At 41.8% G+C, this 27,760-nt stretch overlaps 1 protein-coding gene across 1 annotated transcript; it reads right to left on the reverse strand.

Moving 5' to 3' along the window:
- Positions 1-1,610: 1,610 nt before the first annotated feature.
- TMCO1 (transmembrane and coiled-coil domains 1) lies at positions 1,611-27,458 on the reverse strand. The gene is made up of 7 exons (XM_080937651.1): positions 27,259-27,458; positions 26,813-26,890; positions 20,266-20,325; positions 18,654-18,700; positions 15,873-15,940; positions 8,979-9,123; positions 1,611-2,206 (listed from the first exon to the last, which is right to left on the reverse strand). Exons 1-7 carry the CDS (start codon positions 27,326-27,328, stop codon positions 2,108-2,110), a joined length of 567 nt encoding a protein of 188 aa, XP_080793777.1. The 5' UTR covers positions 27,329-27,458; the 3' UTR covers positions 1,611-2,107.
- Positions 27,459-27,760: the final 302 nt, after the last annotated feature.

Here is a 27,760-nt window from a genome sequence, read left to right on the forward strand (position 1 = left end):
TCTTAACTACTGAGCCATCTCTCCAGCCTGAGTCTAGAATTCTTGAACTCACTGAATCTCTAAACCTGCTGTTTGTTTTATGGAGACAGGGTCTCAAATATCTCAGGCTGTTTACTTTCCCTCTGTTCCTCCTGCTTCAACCCCAGGTGCTGAAATCACAGGCATAAACTTCCATGTGTGGCTTCAGCATTCACCTTATTTTTAAACATTTTATTTATTCCTATCAGCATGTGTGCGACATGAGCAGTTGTGAGCTACAAGTGTGGAAACCAGAGGACAACATTCAGACTTCTGTTCTCTCCTCCCACTGTGGGTCAATGACAGACACACTTATAGAAAGTCTGGGATAAGGTGGGTCATGCTCTCTGATGGAGACACAGCAGCAGCCCAGAAACTCGGTGTTGTATTATTTAACAGGCAGGTCAACTAGTCTCTAGCTAGTGCAGGCAGGGCATCTCTACCAGGAAGCTGGTGTTTGATACTTCTGAACAGAGCTAGTGTTCAACCAGGGGAAGCTCTTGCCTTTCCCATGGGTCTGAGGAACTGGGTCTGACATGGCTGTGTTCATATCAACACACACAAGGGACTTCATCTGCTCCCCAGAAGTATTACTGCAGGGGTGTTCTTGATGACCCCAGCACAGGTTTATAACTAAATTGCTTCAGCTAACCTTCTGCTCCTGCCCATCCTAGTAAACAAGCACAACCACCTCCATTTATTTAGATTTTTGCTGGTAGCCTAGGAACCCATTAAAGCGCTGTACAGCTGTAATGTGAACTTACAATGCAATCTCTGGAGCTCAGGATGAAGCTCAGTGATGCAGGGCTTATCTGCAATGAACACAGTCCCAGGTGTGACTCCCAGTACTACCTAGTCATTTAAAAAGCAGACTCTGAAAATTAAAATAAAATCAAAGAAATATTACTTTGAGTCCCCAGTGGGATGTACATACCTCAAATAATCTTCACTGTTCCCTATCAAAACCACTACATTCCAGAAGCTTCGGTTACATTGCTGGCTAATGCTTGCATTACTGATGTCTGTGAGAGTAGGCCAGTGGGTAATTGTGTGGTACTCCACATCCATAACTCCTTCACTAAAACCTGAAATTCTAAATAAGCAGTTGATAAAGGGAATACAAGCCAGAGAAGTAAAGATTCTGCACTTGGATAGTCCACATGGATCAGCAATATGCTCCCAGAATGGCCTAGAAACGGTTGACTGGCCTCCACTAACATCCTAGTGCTGGCACATCCTAGAGAACTCCGAGAGCTACTCCTTAAGAAAGGGGAAGCAGGCCTTCCCCCTCCGGCGAGCTGCAGAATTATGAGATAAGCACAGGCCACCGCCTCACTGCACTGCCCTTTTCCTTTCTACACTTAGGTTTGTGAATGAGCTAGCTGGTAAGCCATCCTCCATGGCTCCTGCCTTGCTTCTTGCTTGAATTCTAACCTTTGTTCCCAATGATGAACTGGAAGCATGAACTGAACAAACCCTTTCCTCCCGTAAGTTGCTTCTGGTCAGTGTTTGAAAAGCACCAGAAAGCAAACTAGAACACTTTCACAGTGTACACCAGGACATCCCATATTTTGAACATGAGACAAGGCTGGTAAAAGAACATGACAAAACTTTATTTTAGTATTTTTGGGTCAATGTTTATCCTTATGTTCAGATTACAGAAAATATTTTTAAATATTCAAAAAAATCAAACATCTCACTAAATGAAACACCTAAAAATTTGGCTCATTGTCAAACACAAAGTGACATATTTGGCTTTTTGAAAAAACAACAAATAATTCCAACGAAGTTGTTACATAAACTGTTTTCCTAGTTGCCTAATGTTCGTGGACAGTCTGCTTCTGTGTACATGGCACAGACACTGAAATACTTAAGTGAGACAAGAAAGAAGATGTTGTGCTTACATAAATCACCCAAATCTAAAGAAATTACCCATGACCATAAGCACTATCCCATTAGTTAAGCAGTGATCTCATTTGATCATATCCACAGCTGAGAAATAACTCAAACCTAGAATGTGGCCAGATGCCTTGTAAGTCTGATGTGAATGTCTAAGAGTATGATCGGAAATTCACAATTCTGCTTTCCTTCAAGAAAACTTCCCAGAAGGAGGTGGGGGTCCAAGAAATCCACCAGCCTGCTTGGTGGCAGCTCGTGAAGGGGCAAGGCCAAGAATCTTCTGGATGTTCTGTAAAGAAAGCATAGTAAGACCTGATTTTTAATATAACCTATAAAAAGAAGTGTCTTACATACATCTCAGCAAAGACAATGCATATGAACTAAAAGTACAGCTGCCTGCAGTGAAGATCACAGCAATGAGAGCTGTACATGCTTGGCAGGACCTGGGTCTGCTGATGTAAAGAAGCTCGGTAGAATCTCACACACACACAGAGACAGAGACAGAGAGAGGGAGGGAGGGAGAGAGAAAGATTCTTATTGAAGTGCCAAAAATATGGAACCTATGGCTTTGTTCATGGTAGGCAATCACTCTACCACTGGGCTATACCCCATGCCTCCAGGTAATCTGTCTTCCTTCCTTCCTCCCTCCCCCTTCCCTCCCCCCTACCAGGCTTTTTGAAACAGGGCTTCTCTGTGTATCCCTGGTTGTTCGGGAACTCACTCTGTAGACTAGGCTGGCACAGAGATCCGCCCACCTGTCTTCCGAGTGCTGGGATTAAATGTGTGTGCCCCACCACCCCACTGTAATCCTTTAACACAAAGCCTGCAAAACACAAGGGCTTTCCCTTGAGGATAGTATTGACTTTAGTCTTTACTGCAGATGTGACAGTGCTGCTGGGGCATACCTCAGAGGAAGAACACTTGCCTAACTTGGAGGCCCCAACTCTTTAGATTTTTAAAACTTTGCATCTTTATCTTAATTACATCTAATACAACAATATAGGTGTATTCCGTTTATATAAAATACTGAAGCAGTTTCCATAAAAACAATTATTTTTATGTTGATTTGATTAATATAACATTTCATTTAATTACATAACTATAATAATAAGTAAAACCAGTACAAACAGGTCTTGGAAAACAATGGACTTTTGGAGCAGACAGGCGTGGGTGTGCTACCCAGTACTCCTGAGCAGACAGCTGACTAGAAAATCAATTGGCATCTACTTTAACAGGAATGAGGGCTGACGAGTGAGCACAGGTTACATAGCTGCCAACTGTTAAAACGTTCACAGCATCTTTGAAGAAAAACGTAGGTATTATTTCAATACTCTTCTTGACTCCTTCATTTGGTATTTGAAACCACTTAACTTTGGAAAGACTAGTTCTCCAAAATAACAAAGTTAAGTTAGGGCAGGTGTAATTCCAGAGCTCAGGAGATGCAGGCAGGAGGATCAAGAGTTCAAGGCCAGCCTGAGCTACCTCAAAAAGTTGTAATTTAAGCCCATATGATTTGATTCTTAGTCTAGTGGATGCTTTCTACCACACTTTCTATGTTAAAGTGCTGGTCTTAAGAACAAATGGCATTCAGTGTACACAGTTTATACACCTGAACCATCTGTCCTTCAGTACTCCATTATCTGTTAGGCTTAAGATACCAGGAACGGGTCATATCTAGGCTCCTTTGTAAATACATACTACTTTAATCCTTTGTCAGCAGTTAATGAAGTAACAAATACAACTTCATAAAATATTTAAATATATTTGCATACAATAGCTCATACTTGAATGAGAAATTTTAAAATGAGTTAGGAAGATCAATCATGGATAGTTCAGGCTGAAAAAGGAAGACCAAAGTGTGGGTGCCTCAGTCCAACTCAGAAGAGGAAACAAAATGGGAGGGACTTGGGAGGAAGTGAGGAGGGAAGAGGAAAAGGGGGGTCAGGATTAGGTGTGAGAAGAGGCATGTGAGATATATGGAGAAAGGGTCAGGAAACTGAACAGGTGTGTGGCAATGGGGGATGGGAACTGGGGGTAGCCACCAGAAAGTCCCTGATGCCGGAAAAGCATGACGCTCCTGGGACCCAACGGAGATGACATTAGCTGAAATACCCAACAAAGGGGAGAGAACCTGTAAAGACCATATCCAGAGGTTAGGCAGGGCCTCTGGTTGAGGAATGGGGCCACCTACCTTTCACAAAAGTTTAACCCAGAATTGCTCCTGTCTAAAGGAAATATAGGGACAAAGAGTGGAACAGAGACCAAAGGGAAGGCCATCCAGAGACTGCCCCACCTGGGGATCCATCCCATATGCAAACACCAAACCACAAATCCAGATGCCAAGAAGTACATGCTGACAGGAGCTTGATACAGCTGTCCCCTGAGAGGCTCTGCCAGATCCTGACCAATACAGAGGCAGATGCTGGCAGTCAACCATTGGACTGAGCATAGGGTCCCCAGTGGAGGAGTTCGGGGAAGGACTGAAGGAGCTGAAGGAGTTTGCAATCCCATTGGAAGAACAACAATATCAACCAACCAGACCCGTTCCTTCCCCAGAGCTCCCGGGGACTAAACCACCAACCCATGGCTCCAGGTACATATGTAGCAGAGGATGGCCTTGGTCTGGCATCAATGGGAGGGGAAGCCCTGGGTCCTATGAAGGCTTGATGCCCCAGCATAGGGGAATGAAAGGGTGGTGGGGTGGGAGTGGATGGGTAGGTGAGGGAGCACCCCTGAGGAGGTGTGGGGGGAGCAGAATGGGGGGTTTTCAGAGGGGAAACCAGGAAGGAGGATAACATTTGAAATGTAAATAAAATAGCCAATAAAAGAAAATAGTTCAGGCTAGAGAAATATTTGAGTTTCTATTTCTTTTATAATAAAAATAACTTCACAGATAGCTGTAAAAAAACTTTAAAAAATCAAACAACATACTTACTAACTTTCAGCTTTTAAAATTTGAGCATTAGAAATAGAGAGATGACTCAGTGGTTAAGAACACTGACTGCTCTCCCAGAAGTCCTGAGTTCAATTCCCAGCAACCACATGGTAGCTCACAACCATTTGTAATGCAATTCAGCGCCCTCTGCTGGTATGTCTTAAGGCACTGACAGTGTACTTAGATTAAAAATAAATAAATAAATAAATAAATATTTAAAAATGGATAAATAAAAATTGAGCATTAATAGCCAGGTATGATGGCACATGCCTGTAATGCCCAAACTTGAAAAGCAGAGGCAGAGGGATTAGGAGTTTTAAGGCCAGCTTAGGATATATAAGATTTGTCTCAAAAAATAAAATTAAAAAGAACAAAAAGTGACCAGTATTTCCTGGGCATCTACAATGTATTTAGCACTAGGCTAAGGATTCTGAGAAATAAGAACAATTTGAAATTATACAATAGAGAACACATGATAACACATTTGTTCAGCCAAGAAATATAGAAGAAGTCTAGACAAAACATACAAGGGACCTTGGCCCAGTTATTCTGCAGAGACAGGGGTCAATTATATGAATCCTTGTCATTTTCCGGAGTAAGGGCCAGTTTTAAAAAACTGATGGCCTTTAATGACAGGGTTACTGCAATGGAGTAGAAAATGGGAAGAAGGTAAAAACTATGTTGGAGAAACAAGACACTGAGTGGGCAGACAAAGAGCTCCATGCTCCTGTTGAGGACCTTACCTTCTGACTCAATGCCACATGGCCAACAAGTCACTCTAGAGTTTTGTGCCGTCAACCTTGGTCAGTGCACAGTGGTTAATACAAACTAGGTAAAGGGTTGACAATACATGACTGAATGATCAGCTGTATGTGGGCTAGCCAGATCAACCCTCCCTAGGCTTCAAGAACATCTTGGAAGAAGGAAGATGGGGAAGAGTATTGTAAACTGTCTTCTGGATAATGCATGGCAGTTGTAGTTTCCTACACAAGATCAGTAAACCTGCAGCACGGATGCTTGGAGAGGGCCTTACAAGGCCCCACTCCTGCTGAGGAGCTGTGGGCAACTGATGACTACTAAGGTGAGAATCACTTCTTTGGAATAGTGGTGACTGCTAGGTTGCCCATGCTCCCTCCAATGGATGGCCTCATGCCCATATATAGGTTAGGTTAGAAAAGTAAAGAAGGAAGGAAGGAAGGAAGGAAGGAAGGAAGGAAGGAAGGAAGAAGACATAAAGCCAGGAGGGGACATGCCAGAGTGGGTCTGGAAAAGTTGAAGGGAGGTATGGGGTAGATATACAAACATCAAAGTGTCAGGGAATAAACACTGGGATGGGTATGGTGATGCATGAGCTTGGAAGGCAGAAGCAGACAGATCTCTGTGAGTTGAGGTCAGCTTGGTCTACATAGCAAATACTAGGCCAGCCAAAGCTGTACAGTGCGGCCCTGTCTCAAATTAAAAAATAGAATAAATATATTAAGAAGTTTTGTAAGCAGGGTGGTGGTGGTGTATATCTTTAATCCCAGCACTAGGGAGGCAGGGGCAGGTGGGTCTCTGTGAGTTCCAGGCCAGCCTGGTCTACAGAGGAAAGTTCAAGATAGCCAAGTTACACAGAGATACACTGTCTCAAAAGAATAAGGGGGCCGAGGGGGGGGGAGAAGGAGGAGGAAGAAGAGGAGGAGATGAAGAAAGAGAGAAAAAAAACCCAAAAAGTCCTGAATCCTGAAGAAGCTAGGTAAGGAAGAACCGTATCATAACAAAGGTGATGGACGAAGAACCCACAGCCAACATCTTACTAACTAAGAAAAAACTGGAGACACACCCTTCAAAATCAGAAAAACAGAAAGTCATCCACTTCTACTCTTAGTAAAAGGAGTGCCTGAAGTTTTAGGCCGTCCATACAGGGAAGAGAAATAAGATGTAAGAGGCCATCCCTGTCTGCAGCTAACGCAACCCCACGCAAAAAGACCCTAAATTCTCCACCAGAGCCCTTAGAAGAAACAAGCAAGGGTGTCACAGTGTCAGAAATGGCTATCTTTGTGTACTTCAAAGAAATGACAAAAAAAAATTCAGCAAATTAGCAGGATACAAAATTGTCATACAAAATCAATAGCATTTCTCTGCACTTTTCTATAATAACACTGAGAATTCATTTATAATTGCCTCAATACAAACAAAAATGAAATAAGGTTGAGGAGAACAACAACCCACCTAGTAATGAACCTCATTCACAACAGCCTTGAAAACAAACAAATGACCAGAAACAGGAGAGTCAGCAGCAGCTCAGCAACCCCACAGGAAACACGGATAGAGCCAGAGTGTGCTGTGAGACACAAATCCTCAGTGCTAGCCTCCACTCCTCTCACACTCCCCCTCCACTCCTCTCACACTCCCCCTCCACTCCTCTCACACTCCCCCTCCACTCCACTCACACTCCCCCTCCACTCCTCACACTCCCCCCACACTCCTCTCACACTCCCCCTCCACTCCTCTCACACTCCCCCTCCACTCCTCTCACACTCCACTTCCACTCCTCTCACACTCCCCCTCCACTCCTCTCACACTCCCCCTCCACTCCTCACACTCCCCCCACACTCCTCTCACACTCCCCTCCACTCCTCTCACACTCCCCCCCACTCCTCTCACACTCCCCCTCCACTCCTCTCACACTCCCCTCCACTCCTCTCACACTCCCCCTCCACTCCTCTCACACTCCCCCTCCACTCCTCTCACACTCCCCCCCACTCCTCTCACACTCCCCCTCCACTCCTGTCACACTCCCCCTCCACTCCTCTCACACTCCCCCTCCACTCCTCTCACACTCCCCCTCCACTCCTCTCACACTCCCCCTCCACTCCTCTCACACTCCCCCTCCACTCCTCTCACACTCCCCCCCACTCCTCTCACACTCCCCCTCCACTCCTGTCACACTCCCCCTCCACTCCTCTCACACTCCCCCCCACTCCTCTCACACTCCCCCCCACTCCTCTCACACTCCCCCTCCACTCCTCCACCAACAGCAGACCTGTGGTCACTGCATCCCCACCAGACCTCCAAGCCTCCACTGGTGCTGCTAAGACTTCCTCATCCTCCAGGACACAATTAAAACGGTCCTTTTGTACAAAACCCTGATTTATACAGCAGTTCCTGTGGCCACTGTTTCTGTAGCAGGTCTCTAACTACTGCATTTTGTACACAGAGGTGGGAACAGGCATAAACTACTGTGTCTGTCACTTAGGGTTGGATTTCCACCTAGAATTCGAGTTCATAGTCCAACAGCTTTAACTTACTTATTTTCAGTTTCTTTCCTAACATAGTATGAAGCCTAGAATTCATTATTAGCCCTGACAGAAAACTCAAGTTGTTAGTAGCTGGGCTTAACTGTAAATACACTAAAATCACTATATTGTTGGTAATGTCAGAACACCGTCTAAAAATGGAGTTTCACATAGGAAATTGAGTGCGAGTGAAAAAAACCCTAAGAAACCAAGATAAGGGTCTTCTGACGTCAAAACTCAGCATTATTCTTGACTGTGTTTCCATGCTCTTCTCAGGGGTAATGGATAACAATGAGTGTAGCTCAGGTTATTATAGATGGCTATGGTTACTGGCTTCAATGCCTCTGTGAAAAACATGTTTCTGCCGTGTTTTGCTTGTCCTGTGATTCTACACTTTACTCATGATTGTTCTCAAACCTGAGAGTATAGATGGATGCTCTGAAGAAAGTTGTCTATTGCATGCATCTGCCTCATTTTCAGGCTCCGTTCTCCCAGGTCCCACCACCCCGAGAGCAGTGAACACTCCTGAACTGACAGTAGGCACTAGTACATGAGAAAGAGAATCCTGGAACTACCAAAGTCACGGTACTTAGATAGAGTCAATGAAGAAGGAACTGAGAATCAAGAATGGGGTGTGGGAGCCATGTTTGGTTTTACAACTGCCTTCATACCTACTGTCAGTCATCTAGATTTGCAGGCATTTAATACAGCTGTGAACAATACATTGGAATTCCAAGTGAGCAGCTGAAAGAGCTGAGTAGCAGATAAATGTTCCCAGCATTACAGAAGCTTGTGTGAGCAATGACAGAAAGAGCTACACATAGTAAACAGAGGGTGTGGATACTCACTTGTCGGATGGACATAGTACAGAGAATATACAGGAAGATGAAGGAGCAGTCTGTGGTGTCATCTCCCAGCAGGTTTCGATGAGACAGTCCTTGGATGTAAGAAAGGGGGGTGAAGGGGAGCTTTGCCACCACTCTACCATCAAATCTAAAATGAAAAGATAAAAAAAGAAAGAAAAACAAAGAACTGTTATTTTTAGAAAATCAACAAAGTTATTTTCAGGAAAACGTCTGGGTCCACGTAGGACACACTTTAACTAGGACTGAAGTGCAGAAATGTGCAGAAGGACCCAGGTAATCAATGCACTAGAAACAAATGCCGCTTCGTGCTTCTGGCAGGAAAACCCTGCACACTCAATTACAGAGGACTAAACAGACTTGTATACAGTGTAGCTATTAATGTATGGTCTATTAGAAACTGAGATAATATATTTTTTAAGTATCCTCTTTGCTGAGCAAGGTGGCACATACCTTGAATCTCAGTACTCAAGATGCAGAGGCAGTTGGACCTCTAAGTTCAACAACAGCCTGGGTCTATACATAGCAAATTACAAGCCAACCAAGGCTACATAGTGAAATCCTGCCTCAAAATAAACAAATAAATACAATACAGGGAAGAGGGCTGAAGGGATGGCTCAGCAGCTACATCACTTGCTGCTCTTCCAGAGAATCAGGATTCAATTCCTATCACCCACATCATGGGTCACAATAGTCTGTAACTCCAGTTCCAAGAGATTTCATCTGACCTCTGCAGACACCTTGTGCATACATGCAGACAAAACACCCATATACATTTTTAGAAATGTATCCTCTTAAGTAGCAAGAAATCTGATATAGGATAACCTGCATATTTTAATGAAAAATAACTTTTAGGGGCTAGCAAGATGTCTCATTATGTCAAGGTGGCAGCTGTCAAGCCCAATGGTCTGAGTTCGATCCTGGAACCAAGAGGGGGAAAGGAAAAAACCACCTCCTACAAGTTGACCTCCATACATGTACCTCAACACATGTGAGTGTACCCCCACAAAACACAGGCAATTTTTTTTAAGATTTAAAAAGTATTTAGGGGCAATTATATTCTAAAATTAAAAAATAGTAATAAGAGGGGTATTTTTAACTTCTGAAATCTAATAGTTGTCTCATAAGAAATGACAGGATTCACAATCCTCAGTCTTGGGGTACTAAAGGATCTCTTAGAAAACTCCACAGCACACTTGGGAGGCAATGAGAGACAGAGAGAAACACCATGAGCCTTATTCTGACTGCAGACTCCTTGGAAGGATGCCAGAAACACCCAGGAAAACCTAAACCACACCTTGGGAAACCAGGGTCTAAACCCTGTCTCAAAAAAATATGGTGGAAAGAGACTAAGGCAATAAAATCAGCTTCTGGCCTTCACATAGTTGCACATGCATCTCCCCTTCTGCAAAAACACATGTACATACATGCACACATGCAGCAGGAGCAATTGTGTGTTTGAGACAGGGTTTTTCTGTGTACTGGCTGTTCTGGAACTAACTCTCTGTAAACTGGGCTGGGCTTGCAGAGCTCGGCCTGCCTCTGCCTCCTGGTGCTGGGACTGAAGGAGTGTGCCACCACTGCCCAGCTAGCACCTTTTTTAAAAAGAGATGATCTTGCTAGATCCCAAGCTGTCCCCAAATTTGCAATCTCTGCTTCAGCCCCAACAATCATCCTGCCTTCCCCTCCCCTGGAGCTCTTTGGCAAAGTCTAACTAATAATGATTTTCCCCCTAGATGACCATAAGATTTTTATGAGGAATAGCTAAACAAACGTCCTTAACCTAATAAAGGAAAGAGCTAGTTCAAGGTAGAGTGCTTCCTCACTTAAGGTTTGCAAATCCAGAGCAGGATGGCTACTCCTGAGTAGGGATACACAGAACTATATTCGGACTGGGTAAAAGGAATTATTTTCTTTTTAAAAAACAGACTCTAATTCAGTCTAGGGAGACCCTGGCTGGAGTGACTTTGAACACCTGATCCTCCTGCCTCTGCCTCCAGAGTGCTGGGAGGTGTTTGGAAATGTAACTGTCAGCTCATTGTGGATGGCTTTCCACTTCTTTAAAACGTCCACTTCACAGAATTGAGTGAAGAAGTGAATGCGCTCTCCGGATTATAGCTGCTGCTCTGGTCTTTTTTGTCTTTCTTTTGAGACAGGTTGTTGCTGTATATCTGAAGCTGGTCTCAAGTCTGCTGTTTGAGGTTAGAATATAGTCTCTGAAATACCTACTTTTAGCCTTAACATTTATAGACAGACAGCAGATGCTTTAAGAAAGACCTACTAAGTGCATTAGTACACTCCTACCTGTAAGTCTAGGATTCGAGAACTTGGAAGGCAGAGAGGAGAACAACTGCATTTCCACGGACAGCCTGGACTACACAACAAAATCCTGTCTTGATTTTTTTTTAAAAAAGGGAAAAACCCAATGATAATAATAAAATGTACAGCCTACTGTGCTGAAGAATCAAGCTAGGAAAGATAAGCGATATGAAAGGCACTTATAAAGAAGCTCAAGGGGCTGCAGAGATGGCTCAGCGGTTAAGAGGTTACTGCTCTTCCAGAGGCCCTGAGTTTAATTCCCAGCAACCACATGGTGGCTCACAGCCATCTGTAATGAGATCTGATGCCCTCTTCTAGTGTGTCTGACGACAGCTACAATGTAGTCATACATAAATAATATTAAAAAAAAAAGAAGCTACAAAACGTAAACAGACTTAACAGAAACACTACTCTTCCATGAGACTACTAAATGTATAATGTGAGGCAGAGGCAGGCAGATCTCTGTGAGTTTGAGGTCAGCCTGGTCTACACAGTGAGTTCCAGGGCAGCCAGGGCTGTGTAGAAAAACCATGTGTCAAAAACAGAAACGAATAAATGAAAAAGTACAACATGTCAAACACCCCAGAATTAACCCATCAAAGTTTCTTCTGTTATTTGGTCTGCATGGGTGGGTGTGAATACAGCAGTCAGATGACAACTCTGTAGAACTGGTTCTCTCCTTCCCTCTATGTGGGTTTCGGGGATCAAACGCCAGTCGCCAGGCTTGCACAGTAAGCCCCTTTACTCACCGAGCTGTCTGTCCATCCCCTAACAACACTTTGCATGTTTAAGTGATATATTGTTACAGGTGGAGCAGAGGAAGTGTGACACCAGTACATGTAGAAAATGTGTAATAATCGGAACACTGGTCAGGCTATTGGCTGTCAATCTCCTTAAACACTTTATCTACCTATCTACCTACCTATCTATCTATCTATCTATCTATCTATCTATCTATCTATCTATCTATCCATCCATCCATCTATCCATCTATCTGTCTATCTATATTTTGGTGATGTCTTGCTTTCATAATTTTAAATGTACAATACATTGTTATTAGCATTGCAGGCCCTACATAGAACAGCTGACATGCCTGAAGCCCCTATGGTATAAGAAGAGCACCAACTTTTTAAAAATTAATTGATTAATTAATTAATTAATTAAATGTATGTGAATACACTGTAGCTCTTCATGCATACCAGAAGAGGGCATCAGATCTCATTACAGATGGTTGTAAGCCACAATGTGGTTACTGGAAATTGAACTCAGGACCTCTGCAAGAGCAGTCAGTGCCACTAACCACTGAGCCACCTCTCCAGCCCCATGGTCTTTTTGTTATTTTGTCTTTTTTCTTTTTTCTTTTTTTTTTTTTTTCAGAGCTGAGGACTGAACCCAGGGCCTTGCGCTTGCTAGGCAAGCACTCTACCACTGAGCTAAATCCTCAACCCCAAGCATCAACTCTTGAAAGTTGTCCTTTAGCATCTACATGCAAACTGTGGTATGCCCTATATCACCATACACAAAAATAATAACTGAGGGAAAACAGAATTATAGGATAGAAATCATGGCATTTTTAAATACTTCATAAAGTTATTTAACCTTCCAATGTTTTCCAGATCTAGAGGCTTGTGGTTCCAAGAATGATCAGCTAAGCAGAGCAGGTGGGGACTGGGGGTTCTTTTTAAGATACGGTCTCATTAGCTCTAGCTGACTTGAAACTCACTATGGAGACCAGGCTGCCCTTGAATTCACATAGATCTGCTGTCTCTGCCTCCCCAGTGCTGGGATATTAAAGTCATGTGTCATCTTGCCTGGCTAGAAATTTAATAATTTTGTATTTAGACATTCTCTAAACCCTTCACATGGATAAAGATAGACACTTTCTTCCTCTTACCCTAGTATACCTCATGTTTCTATAATAATACCCATCCATGTATCATTTGTTTACATTTCTTCCCATACAATTTTTATAGCACTGAGACATAGGAAGTAAGGGTAGACGTTGGAAGAAGATAAAAACGATGTGTGAGGGTAAAGAAACAGAGAGGAAGGGAAGGAAACAAGAAAGCCAGAGCAAGTCTACTGACGTGGTATAGTTCCAGTGAACCTGGATGTCTGCCTCATTCTGCCAGAGCAGAGCCACACGATTGCGCCATTCCGCTACTCACTGTTTAAACAACAGCACCTGACCTCATCGCCGAACAAGATTATAGTTGTTAAGACTCTATTTTAAGAGTAAAAATATTTTTATATCAGTACCTTCGGTTTGAAGAAGCACATTAGTAAGCAACCTAAAAACCATAAGAATATACTGAATTATTTTTAAAGACTATATAGGGCTGGAGAGATGGCTCAGTGGTTAAGAGCACTGACTGCTCTTCCAGAGGTCCTGAGTTCAATTCCCAGCAACCACATGGTGGCTCACAACCATCTGTAATGAGAGCTGATGCCCTCTTCTTGTCTGTCTGAAGAAAGCTACAGTGTATTTCTATATAATAAATAAATCTAAAAAAAGAAAAGACTATATAATGTCTAAGCTTTATCTGGTGAACAAACATTCTCACTGTTAAGTAGATTTAAAAAGTTATTATGAGCCAGGCAATAATAATGCATGCCTTTAATCCCAGCACTCAGGAGGCAGAGGCAGGCAGATCTCTTTGAGGCCAGCCTGGTCTACAGAGCAAATTTCAGGACATCCATGGCTACACTGAGAAACCCTGTCTTGAAAAACAGTTATGTCAATGCTTCTTAACTGTGGTGGTTTGAATATGCTTGGCCCAGGGAGTGGCACTATTAAGAGGTGTGGCCTTGTTGGAGGAAGTGTGTCAATGTGAGGATAGGTTTTGAGACCCTCCTCCTAGTGCCCTTGAGACAGTCTTTTCCAGTTTGCCTTTGGAACAAGACGTAGAACTATCAGCTCCTCCAGAGCCATGTCTGCCTCATGCTGCTATAATTCCTGCCATGATGATAATGGACTGAACCTCTGGTGCAAGCCAGCACCCATGAAATTTTGTTTCTTATAAGAGTTGCCTTGGTCATGGTGTCTCTTCTCAGCAATGGAAACCCTAACTAAGACATCAACCGTCCTAATGGTCCTAATGTTGCCACCCTTTCAGACAGTTCCCCATGTGACTGCCAGGATCATTTTCATTGCTACTTCATAACTGTAATTTTGATACTGTTATGAATAGTAATGCAAATATCTGTTTTCTGATGGCCTTAGGCCACCCCTGTGAGAGATGTTCGACAGAATCCCCATCCCTGTGTGTATGTGTGGGGGGTCTGACTACTGAATTATATAATTGTATTCTTTCAAAATAAAATTCTTATTTACATGGCTATATTGAAGTTATTTTAAAAAATAGGATGGTGAGATGGCTCAGAGGGTAAAGTCACTTGCCATCATGCCTGACAACCTGAGTTTGAATCCTAGCTGATGAAAGGAAGGAACAGATTTATGCAAGTTGTCCTCTGACCTCCATGCATGCATGTTGTTTCAAAAATAAAAATCCCAGCCATTTGCTTTTACCAATGAAGATTCTGAAGCCAGAGCTGGGGTGAAAACCTGCTAGCTTAGAGAGGCAGAGTAAGCATCCAGCTGACCCTCCCACTCCTCCTTCTCCACCCTATCTTAAATACCTTCCAACTCAAAGCCCTCCTTTCTGTTCACTCCCTGCCAGCAGGCTACTTGCTCAGCCACCTGACCTGTGTTGACTTTCTTTAGCTCTTGGATTAAAGCTGGATGCTAGAGCTGAGGCTATACCTCAGGTACTTGTTTATGGGAAACAGAAAGCCTAGGATCAAAGGCAGAGCCACACCACACAATCACAGGGTCACAATGTGATCAAATGTCCTGCTACATAATCTAAACATATGCACTGTCTCTGTCTGTCTGTCTGTCTCTCTCTCTCTCTCTCTCTCTCTCACATACACACACCTTTAGGAAGTCCACACTGACATAGTGGTGGGTCCAGAAGCATGAAGACTACTGCATACTCTCAAATGATTATGAAAGATTTATGATGAGGAGGATATGCTCAAAGCACACCATACACTAGGACTGCACATTCACATAGTGAATATAAGCCAATTCTAAAGGGCAGACACTATGGGGGAAATTCGTTCAATATGTAATGTATAATACTTGTAACACATATAATAAATACATACAATGTAAAGGGGTTTCTTGATGTGTGAATAATGTATAAGTTTGAAATTTTGTTTTCTTTCTTCCATTTTTTTCGGGGGGGGGGGGGCAGAGGTTCAAGACAGAGGGTTTCTCTGTGTAGCCTTGGCTGTCCTGGAGCTCACTGTGTAGATCAGGCAGGCCTGGAACTCAGATATACCTGCCTATGCCTCCCAAGTGCTGGGAATAAAGACTTGTGCCACCATTGCCTAGCTTTCTTCCATTATTTTTGAGAGAGGATCTGGCTATAGAGTATAGGTTGACCTCAAACTCAAAATTACTTTGAGATTCTGACAAATACAGTATCACTACAGATCCTATGCTCACATGCATCAAACAGAACATTAGGCAGAAACATGTAAAAGGTTACTCACATGGAATTAAACATTCCCATTAAGGCAGTAAAACAAAAGCCAATCGCAAACATGGATTTCATCCGTACCTACAAGGAAAGCAAAAGATGGTCATTTCACACTGAAAAAAAATATACACACAGAGAGATATGAGAGGTAGATAGATAGATATAAAAAATATACAAAATATGTACTAAAAATATATATATACTAATATATATGTGTATATGTGTGTATGTGTGTATATATAAAATACTACAAAAATTGAAGTTTCATGTAATTTTTCTTTAAAAGTTTTCCATAGAGCTGGGTGTGGTAGCAGACACTAGGAGGCAGAGACAGGCTGATCTGACAGAACAAGGTGAGATGTGAGGCCAGGGGTACACAGTGAATCTGTGTCTCAAAAACAAACAAAAGAACAAAAAGTTTTATTTTGCAAAAAACTCGTTATCTAACTTGCCTTGTGTTTCCAATTCCTCCTTTCTTTGCTACTTGTAAAAGACTGAAGACAGCTCTGAGGCCTCATTCTGGCCAACTTCTCATAAGTAACAAGTGTTGACTTGAATATTATTATTATTGTTGTTGTTGTTGTTATTATTATTATAGTAAAGTCTGGAATTCTTTTTTTTAAGATTTATTTATTTATTATATATAAGTACACTGTAGCTGTCTTTAGACACACCTGAAGAGAATATCAGATCTCATTACAAATGGTTTTGATCAACCATGTGGTTGCCGGGAATTGAACTCAGGACTCTGAAAGAGCAGTCAGTGCTCTTAACCACTGAGCCATCTCTCCAGCCTGAGTCTGGAATTCTTGAACTCACTGAATCTCTGCCTGTCTCATGAGTAGCTGGGATCACAGGCATGTACTACCACAATATCTGGCTCTGAAAAGCACTTTTTAAAAGAACGGACTTGAATCTTCTTAGGCTTTTTTCAAGGGGTAAGGTAGTGTGACTGGAATGAAGAACACAGTGCCTCAGGGAAAGCATCAACCAGTCAAGTAAATTTTGACTGAGGCCCAGAGTCTCTGAGGGTATGCTAAGCTATGACACCAGCTTAAAGCAACATGGTAGGCATTGTGAGTCAAGTATGTTATTTGCAACTAAATTATTATTAAATTCCACATCCCATAAAAGCATAAATAGATAAAACGAGTATAAAGATGTATGGTTTTCAGACATTATCTCTGGTGACAAAACTCCCTTTATAAAATATTTCCCTGTATGTGTATGCCTTTAATCCTGGCACTAAGGAGGGGAGGCAGGCTAATGGTTCTGAGTTTGAGGCAACCTAGTCCATCCACATAATGAGTTCCAGGCCAGCCAGGGGTACATACTGAGAAAAAAATATTACCTGTAAATTATACTCATTCTAAAAAAAATTTTTAGCAAATAAAGAATCATAGCCAATATCTCCCAGCAAGTGAAGAAATTCATGGAAAGTTGAGATGTGCCATGCTAAATACACAGAACTAGGGAAGGTAGCCTTGTGTCAAGTAAGGAACAAATGAGCTAGAAAATCCTTTTTCCTTATACTAGTGTGACTGCCAACAAAGCTGTCTCCAATGTGCCAATCCCCACCCTGGAGTTACACAAATGCCATAAGCCAAGATTCAATATGAACACAGGGGAGAAAACAAACTGGTTTTGTTTTAAAATAAAAGGGACTGGAGTTCAGGGAGCTCAGTGGTTCAGAGTACTCCTTAACCACTCCTTCTGGATGACCTGGGTTTCATTCCCAGCACTCAAACAATGGCTGATCTGTAATTCCAATATTAGGGATCCATTTCTGGCTTCTGCAGGAGCAAACATACATACTGGCCAAACATCTATACACATAAAATAAATAATAATAGTTTTTTTTTTAAAAGAAGAAAATTTGGGACTAGACAGATGGCTCATTGGTTAAGAGCACTGTCTGCTCTTCCAGAGGTCCTGAGTTCAATTTCCAGCAACTATATGGTGGCTCATGATCATCTGTGATGCAATCTGATGCCCTCTTCTGGTATGTCTGAAGACAGAGACAGTGTACTAACACGTAGAATAAATGAATCTTTTAAAAAATAATAAAAAGGAAAAACTTACTAGGCAGTGATGGCTCACACCTTTAATCTCAGCACTCAGGAGGCAGAAGCAGGGGGATCTCTATGGGTTCAAGGATAGCCTGGTCTACAGATCAAGTTCCAGGACAAACAAGGCCAAGCAAAGAAACCCTACTCAGAACAAGAAAACCTTAAAAATTTAAGAAAGAAAGACATGGAGTGTCATTGTAACTACTATATTATAAGTGATGGAAACAACTGGGAATGTTATTCTGGGATGTGTTTTTTCCATCAGTATTTTATCTCAATAATGTTTATGCCCTTATTGCACATAAAAACTTGCATATATCAATATCAAAGAATACAAAAGCTAGACCTTTCTGAAGACAAATTATAACCTTCAAAGCAGCCTTTTCTAAACAAACAATTAAAATGAAGGGTTTTTTCAATTAAACCCTTACAATTAAAATGGGGAGGGAGGGATTTTGTTTGTTGGCTTTCTTGAGACAAGGTCTTCCTGGGTAGCTTCTGAGTACTGGGATTAAGAGATACACCATGCCAGCTTTAAAATAAGTTTAAATGTGGCAGCATATTTTAGTTCTATTTAGTTCCATAATACCTATGATTATTATTTATAGCCCTGATAGGTGATACATTTTAAGAACTCAAATGTAACATATTTAATGCAAATAGGACTTTTATTGAAGAAATATTAGTTTATGTGTTTTACCCTAAGTTATACTCTGGACTCTTACCATTGACAGGTCTCTATTGTTGTTCTTTAGTTTCTCTTCTTGTCTCTCTGAAAAGAATAAACTCATTAGTTCAAAAATATTGAGCACAGCCCAATTACTGAATAAACTATCACTGTCTGGAAATTATAAAAGCATTTTGTTTCAATATCACTTGATAAGATGAAGTGAATACATGGGTTGTTACTTACTTACCACAATGTTTAAACACAGAAGAATACCAAAACATTTCAATTTAAAAAGCACTATGAGCGGCAATTACAGACATCTTCTAATTAGTCTCATGGCCCTAAACAAGAGAGAGCTCATGCTTAGAAAGTTAGCCAACTTCCCGGAGCTAGTGAGGTCACAGATCTTAGAAAAGGCCACCGGGTAGAGAGATGGCTCAGTGGTTAAGAGCACTGGCTGTTCTTCCACAGGTCCTGAGTTCAATTCCCAGGACCCACATGGAGGCTCACAACCATCTGTAATGAGATCTAATGCCCTCTTCTGGTGTGTCTGATGACAGCTACGGTGTACTTATATATAATAAATAAATAAATCTTTAAAAAAAGAAAACCACAACTGAACACAAAGCAGAACAGACCGTTCGGAACCCAGCCCCGGTGGATACGCCTACCCCACAGCCTCTGCATCCCTGCTCAGGAAGCAAAAGGATTATACAAGCCAGAATACTAGGAAGTCTAATGTTGAAACAGACTCTCCTACAAACGGCTGCATACACAAGTTCAGAACAACGGCAAATCATTAGACAATAGACACAAAAAGGTAGAATGAACAAGATTTCACAGGGTCTCACTCCAGATAAAGACCTTAATGAAACTTATGACCGCTGGGAGGGGAAAATGAGCTTTGTTCTTATTGGCTATTCAAACCAAAGTGGTCAGCTTTGAAACGGCATACACAAAACATCAAAAACAGAAGAACCCAATAGTATTTACATACTCTGCATGCATATACACAGATGTAACAATAATAATCAAAGAATAAGAGGCTATAGAGTTAAGATGAAGGAGGTATGGGAAGATTTGAGGGATGGAACCTGGGAAGGGCTGGAAAAAGAAACGGGGTAAAGTGGTGAGACTATTTAATTAAAAATATACTTAAGGGCTGGAGACGGCTCAGCAGTTAGGAGCACTGACAGCTCTTCCAGAGGTCCTGAGTTCAGTTCCGAGCAACCACATGGTGGCTCACAACCCTCTGTAACAGGATCCGATGCCCTCTTCTGGGGTTCTAGTGTGTCTGAAGACAGCAACAATGTACTCACATACATAAAATAAATAAATCTTTAAAAAAATATATTTTTTTAAAATAGCTGGGTAGTGGTGGTGCATGTTTTTAATCCCAGCACTCAGGAGGGAGGGGCAAGAGGATCTCCGTTAGTTTGAGGCCAGTCTGGTCTATGTCATGAGTTCTAGGACAGTCGAAGCTGCACAGAGAAACACTGTCTCAAAAAACAAAACAAAACACACATACGCATATATACACAAACACACACATATATACATACATACAGATACACACACACACACACACACACATATATATATATACACACACACATACATACACACATACACACACACCCCAAATTGTATTTAGGTTACTGTCTTACCTATCTTCTTTTTTTGTTGTCGACCAGCTGACTCGGTTATAGTTTCCTTCTTCTTCTCTACTGTAAACATAGCACACAGAATTGTATATTAAAAGCATGTTCTCTCACAGAAGACTCACTACAAAGTTACACTGATGGACTTTGGTCATGACTGAGTTAAGTGGCCAGCTCCCTTAATTGTTGGCAGAAAAGAAAACCTAAGCATTTGCTTAGTGTGTGTGAGGCCTAATTTTTTTTAAAGATACCACATAAATAGGACTACTTCATAGCTATCAGTATTCTCCAGATGACAAGGGTTAGATTAGCACAAAAAAAAAAAAAAAAACAGATCTATGTTTAATTCTAATTCACACCTATTTATAAACTGGAAAAAATTTTCATGCCTAGATACATGATGAATTCTGAATATAAAGTATAAAGAGCATGACAAATACAGAGGCAGATGCTCGCAGCACTGAGAACAGGGTTCCAGTGGAGAAGTTAGAGAAAGGACTGAAGGAGCTGAAGGAGTTTGCAACCCCATAAGAACAACAATACCAACCAACCAGAGCTCCCAGGGATTAAACCACTATCCAAAGAGTACACATGGAGGGACTCATGGCTCCAGCTACATATGTAGCAGAGGATGGCCCTGTTGTGCATCAATGGGAGAAGCCCTTGGTCCTGCCAAGGCTAGATGCCCCAGTGTAGGGGAATGTCAGGGCAGGGAGGCAGGAGAGGGTAAGTGGGTGAGGGAGCACCATCATAGAAGCAGGGAGATGGAATAGGGGGTTTATGGAGGGAAACCCAGGAAAGGGGATAACATTTGAAATGTAAATAAAATATATCCAATAAAAAAATTTTTTAAGTACCAGGAAAAATTACATATCAACATTTACATGTTCAAGCCAGGCACTGTTGTCTATGGCTGTATTTTTAGAACTCCAGAGGCCAAAGCCAGAAGACCACAAGTGCAAGGCTAGTCTGAGCTACATGGCAAGAATTTTAAAGGATCAAAAAGTTTCAAGGGGAAAAAAAGTTTCAAGAGCTGGAGATTGAGCTCAGGAGTAGATTATTTGCTTTGCGTGCTCAAGGTATAGAAGTCAATCTTCAGTACGGATGGATGGATGGATGGATGGATGGACGGATGGATGGATGGATGGACGGACAGACAGATGGATAGACAGATAAACAGACAGACAGACAGAAGGACAGATAGATTTCTTAAGTATGTTCAAAGAGAATTTACAATGTTTTTCTTTTAAACATCCTTCATTAACAGCTGTCCAATTGGTTACAAATTACAGAAGTCAGAGACCACGCCCATTCTTTTTGTATTATACCTATCATGATAAACTCTATATACAGCAACAATCAAAGATGTCAACTGAGAATACAATTAAAAATAATATAAATTTACCTTCAAATAACCGTATTAATGAACTATAGAAAATTATGACTGAAGCATTGCTAGCAATTCTGCTACTTAAGATATAAAGTAGAAGATTTGTTGTTTATTTTATGTGGATGAGTATTTTGCTTGCATGTATGTACAACGTGTGTGTGTGTGCCTGGTGCCCATGAAGAAAAGGATATCAGATCCATCAGATCCCCTGGTACTGGATTATGAGATGACTGTGAACACCATGTATGTGATGAAAATTGAACCCAGGTCATCTGCAAGATCAACAAGTATCTTAATTGCTGTGCTATCTCTCCAGTCTGCTTTTTTAGTTTTTGTTTTTCTGAGACAGGGTCTCATTGTTACTGACCTGGAAATATGTAGATCAGGCCAGCCTCAAACTCAGAGACCTGCCTGACTCTACCTATAGAGTGCTGGAATTATGGATGTGCACCATCATGCCCAGCCCAAAGTAAACTTTTCATTTGCTTCCAAAATGTAAGTAAGCTTAATGTAAAAATTGTAGACACTAATGAAAAGCCTAAAAATCTTAAAGATAAATTAATGGCTAAGATATGAGAACACTCACTGAAGTAAATATGATACTAAATTACATATATATATTACAAAAAAACACTTATATTTGGATACCAGTACATGCTAACTAGTCTGTGATAATAACAAAATTTCTCAAAAAAATGGTATACTACAGAGACACTTTATTCTTTAGCATATTAAACACACTTTTACAAGTATTGAGAATTGTGTTAAGGGCTGAAGATACTACTTTGCCTTCACAGGTACTACAATATAGTTGAGCAAAGAAACATAATCCTAATAACCATAGTCCAGAGGTAGGAATTTTGTAACTGTGGCCAGATGATGGTGGTGTACACCTTTAATCTCAGCACTCAGGAGGCAGAGGCAGTCAAATCTCTGAGTTCAAGGCCAGCCTGATTTACAGGGCCAGTTCCAGGATAGCCAGAGCTGTACAGAGAAACCTCTATTCAGAGGAGGAGATGGGGGGAGGTGATCACACTGTGGCAAGTGCTCCAAAGAGAGGTCTATGGATGAATCAGAAACTACAAAGATCTGATTCTGTCTGATGACTAAATAAACCTAAGAGTTTGCTAAATATAGAGAGAGAGAGAGAGAGAGAGAGAGAGAGAAAGAGAGAGAAGTTTACCATGTAAAGGGATAGCAAGTACTAAGGACCAATAGTAGGAAAAACCCAAGACCCATTCAGAAATTAGAAAAGGGCCCTATGAAACCAGGCAAAGAAAACAGGAGAATATGAAATAAGATGTGGCCTTTTAATGCTACTCTAGCAGAAACTGAGGCAGGAGGATTGCTTCTTACCTCAAAACCTCACAAAAACAAACAAATACAATCAGAAAAGAAGAAATTGTATTTTCCTGAGCTTTACTGGTCATATCTTTTTTGAAAAGATTTTATTTCAATTTCTATGTATGTGTGTGTGTGTGTGTGTGTGTGCCCGCGCCTGCTTGTCTTTAAGTGCACCATTTCTGTACAGATACCCACAGGGCCAAAAGAGAGCAATGAATCCCTGGAACTGGAATTACAGGCAGCCATGAGCCACATGATGTGGGTACTGAGTCCTGTTACAAGAACAGAAAGCATTCTTAACTGCTGCTCCACCTCTTGAGGGCTAAGGCCGTACCGACCTACTTTCCTTCCTCCCTCCCTTTCTACATGTCCTCATCACTATGTAATCCCTGGCTCTCCTGAACTCACTATGTGGACCAGGCTGGCCTTAAACTCAGAGATCAACCTGCCTCTGCCTAGCAAGTGCTGGGATTAACAGTGCATGCCAACCTGGCGGCTGCTGCTGCTGCTGCTCTTTTTTTTTTTTTTTTTTTTTTTTTGGAGACATAGTCTCACTCTGCAGCCCTGGCTGACCTAAAACTTGTTCTATAGACCAGATTGGCCTGGAACTCAGAGATATTCCTGCCTTTGCCTCAGGGATTTAAGGCATGTACCAAGTCTGGCCCATTATTTTCTTGGAGTTGGGTTTAGATATGTAACTCAGACTCGCCTCAAACCCACAGCTCTGTTAAAGTCTCCTGAATACTAGAATTACAGATATGTGCCACTCCACCCAGCTCATAGGTCTTGTATTTATCCTAAAAGACACTGAAGTTTTAAGAAGACAAGTAACGTAACTAGATTTATGCTCTGAGAAACTACAAAGAAAATCTAAGTAACTGAGGGCAGACACATGAGGCGCTGCAACAGAGCCAATGAAGCACGCCACTTTAAAATAGGCGGTTTAGCAGTTGTGGGAGATGTAAAAAGATCTAAAACCGTCCAAGAGGACAACAGTTACAGGCTTTGATAATGAAATACAGGCAGAAAGCAGTAAGACTACCTGAACAACATTGTAACCCTACACTAGGAAGAAGGTCAACTGGGAGGTCAAGGGCAACCTGAATTACAGAGTAAGTTCTTTTTTTTTTTTTTAAGATTTGTTTATTTCATGTACATGAGTACACTGTAGCTGTCTTCAGACACACCAGAAAAAGGCATCAGATCCCACTGCAGATGGTTGTGAGCCACCATGTGGTTGCTGGGATTTGAACTCAGAACCTCTGGAAGAGCAGTCAGTGTTCTGAGCCATCTCTCCAGTCCACAGAGCAAGTTCTAAGTCAACAAAGGCAAGAGACCTGTCCCTAAAATGACCTAAAACAGAACAAAACAAAAAACGCAAAACCAAGCACCTTTCCCGTTTGCAATGCACCAGTCCCTGCTCTAAACACAGGGTACATACATGAACAGCAAGAACCATGCCTAGCAGCATTTTCTTTCAAGTAAGTAGAAGCAAGCAATAAAGAGAACAAGCATATAGCTTTTATTTATTTATTTATTTATTTATTTTTAAGATTTTTGGATTTCCCTGCTAGGAAGCATAAAGTCACCAAGGTAAACCAAAAAAAAAAAAAAAAAAAAAAAAAAATCCTGGAAGAAAATCATATTTGCAAAGGTAAATATAATGAATTTGGTTTTAAATATGGTGAGCCAACATCATCAACATTGAATAAAGAATGGCAAACTGTAATTTTAAAAGTCTATGCTTGAAAACAGAAGTCTAAGTTTAGTCTCCAGTTCTTTGTTTTCTTGTGATGTAAGTCTATCATTAACTTTCTGAGTCTTAATCTTCTGTCCCATAAGGTGGAAACATTTCTATAACCAACCATAACGGTTTCTATGTGAATCGAATGACATGTTTTTCACTGCTAAGGGTGGAAACTCCAGGCTTGGGCATGATGGCACAAACTCTATCACAGTTCTCTACTCTCAGCCCCTCATGTAAGATAATTTAGGGGGAAAGAAATGCAAGGGAAGCTGAGAAATGCAGGTCAACTGGCAGAGTGCTCACCTACCATACACAAAGCCCTGCGTACAGTGCCCAGCACCCCATAACCTGGACATGATAATGAACAACTGTGATCCCAGTACTTAGTAAGCAGAAACTAACAGAGTTCAAAGCTAGCCTGGCCTATATAAGATCCTGTCTAAAATTAAAAACAAAAAACAAAACAAACGAGAAAACTGAGACACCCACAGAACTTAGAGATACAAGGAGATAAGAAGCATATAGCAATAAAGCTAGCTCTAGAAATCTTTAGGAGCCACTTAGGTGTGGTTTGGGTTCTGAATGGCTACAGTTCCATCACTTGAAATGTAGGAGAATCAACTCAAAGTCAACTTCAGCTAGTGGGTTCAAAGCCAACCAGGGCTAAATGAGATCCACTTCAAAAAACAAAACAAAAAGAATACTGAATACCAAATGTGCTTTTACAGAACCATTAAGAGCCCCAGTAATTGGGGAGCTGAAGGCAAGGCATCATAAATTTGAAGACTGCCTAGATTATCTAATGCCTGATTTATCTGATCAGTGAGGCGTGCCTGGGCTACCTAAGACTTTAGTTATATGATCAGTTGTGTCCTGCTAAATTTTAACTTTACTTCAATGGCCACAAGTTCTACCCATTTTAATCTTTTTTTAAAAAACAAAAAAAAAAAAAAAAAACATTTTCAGCTTTCTCACCCAACTGAAACTTGCCTTAACCCGAGAGGGTTACCCCTCCCACTTACACTAGTTATGAGTTATCATTCTCCAAACACAGTTCACATACTAAAATCCCCGTGTTTACTAATGTGATTTGTCCTTTACCTAGAATTTCCTCTCTCTGTCTCTCTCTTTTTCTTTTTTAAAGTACAGAATAGAGTTTGTTCAGGTCATGGGGGGAGTTAAGAGGGTAGTAGAGGCAGAAAGAGAGAAGGGGAGGAGTAGAGAAGTAGAGGCCGGCCATGAACACGTGGGGAGTTAGGGGTGGGTGGGACGAGGAGGGACAATGGGGTAAGAGCAAGAAAGCAAGTGAAAAGAACAAGGCCCCTGTCTTATTTTTTAATCTACATTCTAACTAGCCTACAAGGCACTCAGACCATCTTTATCAGGAGGCCTTCCATGATTCCTCACAACAGAACAGGACCCCTTCTTTAGAATGAAAACTAGAGGCTCGAGAGATGGCTCAGTGGTTAAGAGCACTGACTGAGTTCTTACAGAAGGTCCTGAGTTCAAATCCCAGCACTCACATGGTGGCTCACAACTATCTGTAATGAGATCTGATGTCTGAAGACAGCAACAGTGTACTTATATATAATAAATAATAAATCTTTTTTTAAAAAATGAAGAGTAGATGGACGGATGAATGAATAGACAGATATCTGTGCCATGACCCCTTTTCCTTATAGATTTCCCCCCCCAACCCTCACCTTAGGCGGGGCCTCAATATGCAGTTCTGGCCTGGAATGCACTATGATGTAGACCAGGCCTGTCCTATCTGGAGCTCTACCACACACAGAATCCTTTAGCTTTATTAAAGACGCTGCACCAAAGTCTTTGATTTCTATTTTTACCAAGTTGGATTATAGTTTTGTTTGTAAGGTCAATCTTCCTATGCTGTCCACACTAGTTTGGGACTCACAATCCTGTCTTGATCTCCTGCGTGCTGAGATTTCAGTTGCTTAAACAAGGAATACTGAACTCTTTTTGTATTCTTGGTATGCTCCTGAAATAGTTACTGTGAAAATGCACCCAATGAACTTACTGTGTTGAAACTTCCACCCTGTTACCATACTCACATTTTTTACTCTGTTTTTCCACTTCTGCCTTCAATCTCTTGTATTTGTCTGTCCTGTAAACCAGGACCCAGGTTATGCCTGAAATATTAAAAGCAACATGCTAATGAGAAATGAATGGAAATCACAGCAAACTATCTTTAATTGTTAGTGTTGGAGACAAAAGGATTTCGACATTTTGCTCTATACTTATCAGCAAATAACTTTTTTCAGAATCAGATCCAAACATGTTTAAGTGTATCCCCAAATACATAAAGAAACCCAGGAAGTGTGATTCCACACTATTCTCCTGCTTCTATAGGGGATGAGCCCAGGATTTCTTGCAACGGACCACGCAGGTCGCAGGAAGTGAGGGTCCCGATCTTTCCTCAAAGGATGCGAGGGACCCCAGTGCCCTTCCACCCTGAGACTAGTCAAACAAGAAACGTCCAAGAAACAGCCGCCCTCACCCTCGGCGAGCAGCGCGGTGCACACGGAGATAAAAACGATGAGCAGCGTGTCTGCAAACATGGTGCTCATCTCGCTCGTCCGTCCCTGCGCTCCCACCCTTCACGGGGGGAAGGCACTCAAGAGCCAGAGAGACCAGGAAGAGACTTCGCGGGACCGACCCTCGAGAAGCACTACAACTTTGACAGCACGGAACCTACACTTCCGCTTCCGGGGCACAGACCCGGAATTGCAAGTCTCACTCTTGCTGTGTGGCCACTGGAGTCGGAAGACCGCGGCAACCCGCAAGTCTCGGGGGCTGAAGCGCGCGCCAGGGCCAGTCTCGCGAGAGTTGGAATGCCCGTTTCATCGGAGGATGGCGGTGTGGTGGAGGCTTTAGTTCCTGGCGGTGTGTTAACTGCTCTCCGAAGCCCGATCGCTCACCACTAGAGTCCTGTCATGCGGGGTCCGCACTTCACCTTCAGCCCCCACCTCCGTGGCCGGAAAGTTAGGCTAACACGTACG

Source organism: Micromys minutus, assembly GCF_963924665.1.
Source record: "Micromys minutus genome assembly, chromosome: 1".
In the NCBI taxonomy this organism is placed as follows: Eukaryota; Metazoa; Chordata; class Mammalia; order Rodentia; family Muridae; genus Micromys; species Micromys minutus.

Bases quoted from the DNA above. Each gene is read 5' to 3' on its own strand.
- TMCO1 (XM_080937651.1), bottom strand. From the start codon at position 27,328: ATGAGCACCATGTTTGCAGACACGCTGCTCATCGTTTTTATCTCCGTG. The intron at 20,326-26,812 runs GTGAGTATGGTA...CTATGTTTACAG, and splicing joins GGAAAAACAGAGTAAAAAAT to TAGAGAAGAAGAAGGAAACT. The intron at 15,941-18,653 runs GTAAGAGTCCAG...CTTTCCTTGTAG, and splicing joins ACAATAGAGACCTGTCAATG to GTACGGATGAAATCCATGTT.